The 9297-nt window shown below is 35.4% G+C and overlaps 1 protein-coding gene across 1 annotated transcript in view; it reads left to right on the top strand.

Annotated features, from left to right (window-relative positions):
• Positions 1-9297, top strand: part of CACNA1D (calcium voltage-gated channel subunit alpha1 D) — a 209412-nt gene that overhangs the window by 148752 nt on the left and 51363 nt on the right. The window contains exons 29-32 of the mRNA XM_019473470.1: positions 748-858; positions 4097-4126; positions 6696-6779; positions 7109-7192. Coding sequence (XP_019329015.1) covers positions 748-858; positions 4097-4126; positions 6696-6779; positions 7109-7192 — 309 coding nt within the window. The remainder of the gene's footprint in view (positions 1-747; positions 859-4096; positions 4127-6695; positions 6780-7108; positions 7193-9297) is intronic.

The raw sequence follows: 9297 nt of genomic DNA, 5'->3' as shown, positions 1-9297 counted from the left end.
TTATCAACTTTGTTCTCATCCTAAATCCAAAACACAGCACTGTACCAGCTACTAGAAAGGAAATTAACTCTATCCCTGCTGAAACCAGGACATATATTAGCTGTATATCTATATATACCTGTGTGTATTTTTGCAGGTTTTTACTTTTTCTACATTATGTGTGTAGTTCTTCGCCACCTACTTGTCTTATCTACTTTTCCAAGCTGTCTCTTTCTTTTCCGCCAGTACTTCAGATTTTGAGAAGAAAAAGAGTGGTTCAAATTCAGTTTACAAAACCATTCTACTTTTTTCAGTAAACTTGCGTGCACTGTATCCTCTTAAAAATATCAGTCCTACACAATGTGTGTTATTCTGTGACTAACATACTGCAGGCTTTCTAAGCAGGTGTAACACAAGGTTATGTAATTTCAAAACCTAGCATATAAAACTTGGGAAATTGCTGTTGTCAAATACTTCTTTTTTGAGGGAGCAGTTTTCTTCTCAAAACCATGTCTCTGGAGATTCCCTTAGGATGGAGAGGAATGACAGTTTTTTTCCACTTAGTGCCTAAACAGAATAAATTTAAACAACTCCATTCTTGACCAGAGATATTCAACTAGTCTTGTATGTATATAGGTGTGCATTATAAATACTACTAGAAAATATTTTCCTGTGCTGCATTTTTGCCAACTTTGTCTTAGGCTGCCTTACTTTCACTTAACATTTTAAAGCCTTTACTTTTAAAAGTACTGTCTTTTTTATTCACAGCACTATGGACAGTCTAAGCTCTTTAATGATGCAATGGACATTATGAATATGGTTTTCACAGGAGTGTTCACTGTTGAAATGGTTTTGAAACTGATTGCATTCAAACCCAAGGTAAGTTTTAGATACAATTTAATTAGGTCATCACCACAGGAATTAAGCATAATGTAAGTTTTACACTAGCTATGTATTATTCAAAGAACAAAAAGAACCTATGTTTCCCACATTTATCTGTCAGTGAAATCATAATAGAAATGTTAATCTGATAATATGTATATATGTAACTTCAGGAAATGAAATGCAAATATCAGAAAAAATATTACAAGGTGGTTGATGAGATCTGGAATATTTTGTAATGAAAATGTCCCTTTGTAAATCAGATAAATCATTTCCTGTTACAAGCATTACCACTTCTCCTATTCATGGTACTACATTCATAACTTTACACTAAATTAAACTCCAGCAGAGTCCTGTATGTTATGCTATATTTCCTATTCTAAAATGCAAAATTACTTCTTTACTTTATAAAAGATAATACAATACTACAAACATACACATAAATAATTTGCATATTTAAGAGCCTTTTTAGATTTTTATGGGTTATACATACACAATATTTGGTAGAGGGCCCCACAGAGAGTAGTTGGTTCCTTGCCTTAAAGGGACACTGTCAAAATGAAAAATGCAGACACATTTTCAAAAGTAGATTTGCAAGAGAAACTGATAACTATAATTACTAATTGAAGAAAAAGGTGAAAATCAGACTGTTAATGCAGTCTTTTTGTTCAGTTCTCATACTGCATTTATGACAGTGCAAAAGTTAGTAATGAAAAACTAAACTAAATTTTGTTTTCAGTACAATGAAATCAATGTTTATGCTGGGCTTATATCTATGTAAATAAGTGAAGTGTGGTCACTCGCTATACATGGAATTTGAAAAAAGCCAGTCATGCCATTTGAAGTTTACTGATCTCACCATCTAAGGCTGGTATTTTTCATTTTCCATTGCCCTTCTTTTAAAGTAATCAGGATATCTGCATCTGTAATTGGCTGTGAACTGTGCCCTTTCTTGGGGTTAAGTAGCGAACTGGATGACTGAAACAAGCTAGTGCTGATGCTTAGAGCAACATAGCCATGGCTGCCCAGAGCTCAGTGCTGGAGTAGATGTATAACTACTTGCCAGCTTTTCAAAACTATTTATTCATCTTGCATTTAGTCATGAGCTTGGCTGTGGAGCCTCAGCTACTTGATTTAAAGCTAGCTTGTATTTGCCTGCAGAAGTAAACAAATTATACATCACTTGAGGTCTGGTGTTGAGGTGTGGAGTTCTGGGTGAATGCTTACCCACTCTCCTGTAGTCTCGCTCTGCACTGTCCAGTCCATTGTACATTTCTAATGAATTTATTTGTATTTTTGTGTCACCTATCTTATTTAAATGCTAAGGATTTCACATTAAAAATAACACGATATGAGGCCCCAGAGGAGATAGCTCAGATATGTGGACTGCAGTGTCATGAGTATGCTGATTGTGTTTCCTAATTTTGTATTTCCTGTTCTATATCCTTGTTTCACACTGAAGTTTCAGAAGACTTTGCTGCGTTTTATCATCTGCTCTTTGAAAGAAGATTGTGAATCCTTGTGTGGTTCTCCATGCACTTGTGACTGTAGTCAGAAATAGCAGCTAATGCAAAATATAGTGGTCTGATAATGAGTGTATAAATCACAGTGCTCCATTTGTATTATGGACTTCCTACTCGTTATCAAATCCAATGTCTTAATACTGGTCTCTAAGACTTTGTACAATTTGAGTTTTAACTCTGCAACATGCTTTCTATCTGATTGGATGCTTCTACTGTGAGAGATCCCTGGATCTGAACCCTGAGAGTTTGAAGAGCAGACACTCAGTGAAAGGTCCTCATTTCCTGGATTTCATTCCCCCGTAGATGCAGAACACCTTAAACTTGTTAATTAGCAGGACAAGGTTAAAAGGCCATGTTACTAATCAGACTTTTGGCAGAGATTAATTAGCAGGAAGGGAAGGGAGTTAAATATCTTTAAAGTTTTTCCTGTTATTCTTTGAAGATTGTAACTTTTTGAATTGTCAGATACTCTTTAATAAAAACACCTACTGGCAACTTATATTACATAGTTCATTAATAATTGCAAATCAGCTAGCAGTCTTAAGCAGAATGTGAATGTCTTTTAGTAATCTACATTTAAACTAGATACATGCTTAAATCAACAATGAATTGCTTTAATTCATATTAAGATTTAATAATAGTAGGAACAATCTGAAACCCGGCTTAATGTTTTGCTTTAGGGTCCGTGAGGAAAGACTGATTCATTTCTTCTATGTTTGAGTCACTGGGGGGTTTCTTAGTCTAGTCTGGCAGAATGGACAGTTTTATTTATTAATTTTGTGCATTTTAAAAATTATTTCAAAGATGCTCAAAGCGTCAAATAAAAACTCCGTTACTCACTCTGTAAAAATAAGAATAGATAAAAATATGTTAGTTTTTGTCTCATCTGCTTGACAGTGTCCCCTTAATATGTTGACAAAAAATCTGTGAAAACTGTGATCTTTTGGTTTTGCTGGTCATACAAACTTAAGGCTACTATAAATTATCGATACTCTTACTCTGATATTGTGTTGTTTAAAACCAAGGTACTGCAGACTGCCTTCCAGCTCTGAAATTATAAAACTTGGATAAGTGATAGATATTAAAGGTGATGCTGAGTGTCTGGCACACTTCTTGACTGGGAGATTGGAACACACAGTACTTTGCAGAATGAGGCCCTAAACTTTTCAACAGAGTACTAAAAGGACTAAAATATTTATGTGGTAGATCTATAGAAACATATTTTGGTGTTAATTCTCCTTGCCTACATATTCCCCAGGACTTGTGATTTTATCCTTCAGCATTTCTTAATGAACAAATTTCTGGCACACTTCTTGACTGGGAGATTGGAACACACAGTACTTTGCAGAATGAGGCCCTAAACTTTTCAACAGAGTACTAAAAGGACTAAAATATTTATGTGGTAGATCTATAGAAACATATTTTGGTGTTAATTCTCCTTGCCTACATATTCCCCAGGACTTGTGATTTTATCCTTCAGCATTTCTTAATGAACAAATGTTTCATAATTTAAGTTAGAAGAGCAGGCATTTTTTCTTCACATTGTTCTTCACATTTGCTAAAATCTGTTACTTAGCATGGTTTAGTACAGTACAAAACAAAATACAGCTATGAAATCTAAAATAATACATCAACACATACCGTATGTACAGCTTCATGATAGCTAGCTGTTACTTAAACTTGTAATGATTTTCCATGTCATTTTACATCAGATTTTTGTAAGAAAAAAGGAAAGATGGCTAGTAAGTGAATTGATCTTGGGTCATTGCAGTGGTGAAAACAACTTATTTGCATGATGTTTATTTGCTGTGACTTGTCCATTCCTCCCTTTTCCAAAACCATCTTTATTTTCTCTTAGTTTTTTTTGTTTATTTGTATGCTTTTGCTTTACATATTACTTTGAACAATATTTGTCTATACTGATGGAAAAGGTTTCATAAAATAAATAAATGTGTAAAGTATTGTAGCTGTATTGAATCAAAATGTGAATTTGTTATTTCAGTGCCTTATATTGTAGCATGTCTAGTAAAGTCACTTTATAGCTGAAATTAACCTTTATTTGGAGGACCTTTTTTGGCTCCCATTGTTGTAGAGGGAGATGGATAGCACACCTCAGGATTGTGCTGATTATCTGTTTGCTGTTTGCCAATAGTCTCTTATTTTATGTATATATATAAATATCGCTATTTTAAAAACAAAGATACTTCTTTTAAATAAGAGAAATAAGGAATATGAATGATCAGGAAGAATATTAGGAGAGTAGCTCCCTTTCTTTAGTTGGCAGCTGCTAAGCTCTTTAGGATTATAAATTTCAGTATCGTTGAGGTGGTTCAGCATGATGTTTACTAGAAACTCTGGGAATGACTTGTTCTTGTGAAGTGGGATGAGTAAGGAAGGAGCGATAGGGAATTGTGCAGGAGCTCTCAGAAATGGATACGTTTGTTCAGGAGGCCAAATGCATGAACATTGGCTTTTGCCCCAAGACTGGAATTGATGATTAATCCCAGAGAACCAAAGCATGTGGCACAAAGGGCTGTAGTGATAATCATACTCTGATCTGTTTTCCTCTTACAGCCCCTTCCTTAAATGAGGGAATGATTGTAGTAATTTGTGTTTTAAAAGAGCCAAAAGAGAGTAGCATTAGAAACATAATGAGGCTTTTCTGACTCCGCTCAGTGCTTACTCTCCTAGAATACGCTGTAGAGCTGTCTTCTTCTGTAGCAGCTCTCTCGTAGTCTCCAAGAGCAAATTTCCACATAAAAGTAGCTTTTTTTCAAATAATAATGCACTGGAATATAACCTTTAAACTGTGAAGTTAGTACAAACTAGCTTTTAGCTTTTTTTCAAATAATAATGCACTGGAATATAACCTTTAAACTGTGAAGAAATTCTAAATTCTAACAGTTTAAAATCTTGAGAAAACTACTGTCCAATTCTACAAAATTTTGTAGCTGATTTTGCTTTTCTGTGCTAACAACACGTCACAACTTGAACGAGACAGCTAAAACATTATCTTACAGTAAACAGTGTAATAATAAGTTTAACTAGACATAAAGTTAGATTAGCACACTTGTCATTTTAAACTTTTTGCTAAATCTATTTTTTAGAGCTTCAGTAGTGGCTGACAGGTTAGTATTTTTAAACTAATTACCAGGAAAGCAGAATGTATGTGTACAAAATGTACATTTCAGCCTTTATCATGTAATGCACATTCCTTAGTCATAGTTGGCTGATAAATTAATATATCTGAATGAGAAAAAGGGCAAGTTCAGTAATTTTTGCAATTCTGAATTTCTGTAATAACTAGGCAAAATCCACATATTGCAGAAAACCTACATATCTTGTCTCCGTAGAGTTGCCTTCAACAGAGTAATACATCTTGATTTGTTCCCAGTGAGAGATTGATCCTGGGACCTACCTCAAAGTTTCTTCTGAAATACCTTTTTGCTCAAACACGCGGTTTGATGCCAATAGACAGCTAATTGCATGATAGCACTTTATAACCATTTGCAGCAGTGTGCCAGTAACAGATGCATAGGGAATATATTTAAAGCCATAAAATGTCAGAAGGGTGACTAAGCAATTCATGAAAATGAATTTTCGGACATTGGACTGGCTGTATTAAAAGCATTAAGAAATTGTTCAAGTTGCTGTGGTTCCTAGCACTGACTTCACTGGTTATAGAATCAGGCCGTGACTGCAAATGTAGTGTGAGTTCCTATATTAAACCTAGTTTATGAATAGAAGATTAAGTCAGTTCTCTAATATTTATGCACAGTTCCACATTAATAATTGTGCATGATTAACCAGTGATGAGCTTTGACCCTTTGAATATTTTTACCAGTCACTTAGATAGGACTATCATAAAGTCATTAATGTTAAGGAGGTTTCAATTGGCTTGGTCTTGTAGGAATATTATTAAAGGGATTTTGTCGTGCTTGTTAGGGTATATACATTAGAATTTTTCAGCCTTGCTAGAAGTCCAAAACCGGTTTTGGATGATGGCTTGCTTGCCAACTTTGTGCTTATACGATGGTGTATTATGCATGTGTACTGCGTGTGTGTGCGTGCGTGTGTGTGTCTGTGTGTGTGTCTGTACATGTATATATATAAAGTATATATATACACACACATGCACATATATGTTGCTTTTCCTTCAGTAGGCAATATTGTTTGTTTTGTTTTGTTTTCTCATTAGACCACAGGTTTTGTTTAACTAATTTCTGTTTATGCAAAACTAAACAGAAGTATGCAAATATTTGACATTTCATGTGTAATCACAAACGTTTGCACCCTGCCTGCTCTGTTCAGGGCTATTTTAGTGATGCCTGGAATACGTTTGACTCCCTCATCGTTATTGGCAGCATAGTAGACGTCGTTCTCAGTGAAGCTGATGTGAGTATACCCCAGCTTACTTTCCCCAGTCCCTACTTCTCTTTCTCTGTCTCCCCACTATTTCCATCATCTGGACAAGTCACAGATTTTGATCTGATGTTTCTAAAGTTTGAGTACAGACCAGTCATAGGTCAATTATGTTGATATGGGAAATAAATAGCCTTTTTTTTCTACCAATTTTTTTTAGCTATGAAAGGGAAAGATTAGATTGTATAGTGGTACATCAGAGAAGCCTAGAGTGTTTCTGTGTTATAACACTGTCCTTTTCTTCTCTTTTTCTGTTTGTGTTTTTCTCTTGCTCTCTTTCTGCTGAATGCTTGTCCTAACAGCACTATTTCACTGATGCATGGAACACTTTTGATGCCTTAATTGTTGTTGGTAGCGTCGTTGATATTGCTATAACAGAAGTTAATGTAAGTAGCAACTGTTCATGCACTAAAAAGTAATTGCTGTCATCAAGAAATACAGAAAATGTAAACTTTATCCCTCAAAATCCTTTTTTAGAAAAGTATGTTTTATCCTGGAATCAAAGACCAAAACATTGATATAGATGTTTGTACAAGCTGTTATTATAAATCTATATACCCGTATAGTTGCACATGCACACAGCATAGCGAGACAATAAGAATTATGTTTTTCTATATATGTACAGAAAATATTTAAAACATTTTATGTATAAAAAAGGAATTAAGCCTCTGTGACTATTTTACTTGAAGCCCAGTGATTTTTGTAGGTAGCTTGACCAAGATAATTCAAGATCGTGTAAGCTGTTTCAGTGGCTCAGTTTAACAAATAATGATTTTTTTTCTGTGGGAGGTTTGGCTTTTAGAGCGATGTTAGCATTCATATCTCATGAGGTAGCAGAAGAAGGGTACATAGAGAAAGTAAGGCTTTCCATGCTGTGGAAAATAGAATGTTTATTTTTTCCTACTCCTTTTGCTTTTCCCATGCTGCAGTAAATGTTTTGAAATTTGAATTACTCTTAAAGTACTTGGAAAACTATCTTTTCACTAAAATTTTGACTGATGGCCATTACACATATAGGTGTTTGGACAACAGAAAGATCCCTTTCCAAGAAAAAAATAGGGAAATACTGATTTCAGCCTGTTTTCTGTCTGACTTGCTGGTTTTAACAAGGAAAGCTGTATCACAAAAATGATAAATGAAAGACAACAAAATACATACCAGTTCTGTAGTAGATATGCAAGTGCTTCCCATACTTACATGGGAAGTTTCTTTGTTTAACTAGTCAAAATAAAATTTCAGAGGAAAATGCCTCTTCCCTCTAATGCTTCTTGAGACATCAAAAAGGGAGACTGAAGAAGGTGAGACTTGGATCCAACCCAGCCACTGAAAGTGCTCAGGGAGCACACAGGCTCAGTAGGTGCTGTTAGCATATTCCACCTGCTGAAGATCTTACCTGTTTATCATTATAAGAACTAAGTTATCCAGAAATGTGGGAGATCCCCAACATTCACATATTTTCCCTGTATCAAAGAACAGATTAATCAGAGAAAGCTGTAGATAGAAATAGTTGCTTGGTATTCTTTGAAGATATTTAGCTTGCATGTTTTTCTACAGCAGTCACAGTTTATGAGCTGGCTAATAACATTCCTTTGCTCTTAAATTTGTTTTAGTAAGCTACTTGCTAGACATCTTTTTTTGCCCCAGTGGATTTTATTACTTACCCAAATGGTTTCTTTTCAGTAGGGATATTTAATACGCATCATCTTTCAAAATACTTTTCAGTGGTGAATATTTAAGTTGCAATATCTCTGTCACATTTTGGGGAAGCAAATCTGTCCTGTGGCTTTTGTTACCATTTAATTGAAACAGTTTTTCAGAGAAAACACATTTTAAAATTTATTTTCCAAAGTGGTTCATGTCAGGAACCCAATTCTTAGGATCACATTCCTCCAGTCAATAGCAGAAACGATACCCTTTACTCCATTTCGACAGTACCTTGATTTTGGAACTGTGAATACAGCGATAATAAAGTTGCCCAGGAACATGGAATAGAAATTGTATTTGAAAGAACTGTGATCTGTTTCAGGCATTCCAGGATGAGGGGGGAAAAAAAGAAAATGCATAATTCTCAAGAAAGATCTGTCTAGAAGACAGTTTTTGGCTTTCAGTGCGTTGTTCAGATCAGCAGACCGCCTACTAGGAGCTTGGATTTGTGAGGCTGGTCTTGATTGAGGCCGTGGTTTGATGAGGATTTCTTTTAGCATTTCCGTGAGCCTTCGCCTGCAGCCCTTCTTACCCCCATAGCTATGTGAGCTGTGCCTCCACAAGAGTTTGGGGACTTCACAGTTGGCTGGATGAGGTGCTGAGCACAAAGTGTTGGCAAAAGTGTGGGCCATGGTAGGGCAGAAATGAGTGGATAAGGCTGCTGCCAAAGGAAATACTTCTTGTACTGTGCCCATACAGGTCTCCCCTTCAGAGCATATTAGCATTGGCACAGACAACAACAATTAGTGGCAGTAGCTGCTGTTAAGAAACAGTGATGTACATAGTT

This window comes from Aptenodytes forsteri, unplaced genomic scaffold, assembly GCF_000699145.1.
Source record: "Aptenodytes forsteri isolate BGI_AS27 unplaced genomic scaffold, ASM69914v1 Scaffold53, whole genome shotgun sequence".
Taxonomy (NCBI): domain Eukaryota; kingdom Metazoa; phylum Chordata; class Aves; order Sphenisciformes; family Spheniscidae; genus Aptenodytes; species Aptenodytes forsteri.
This window is presented reverse-complemented; position numbering and strand designations above follow the sequence as displayed.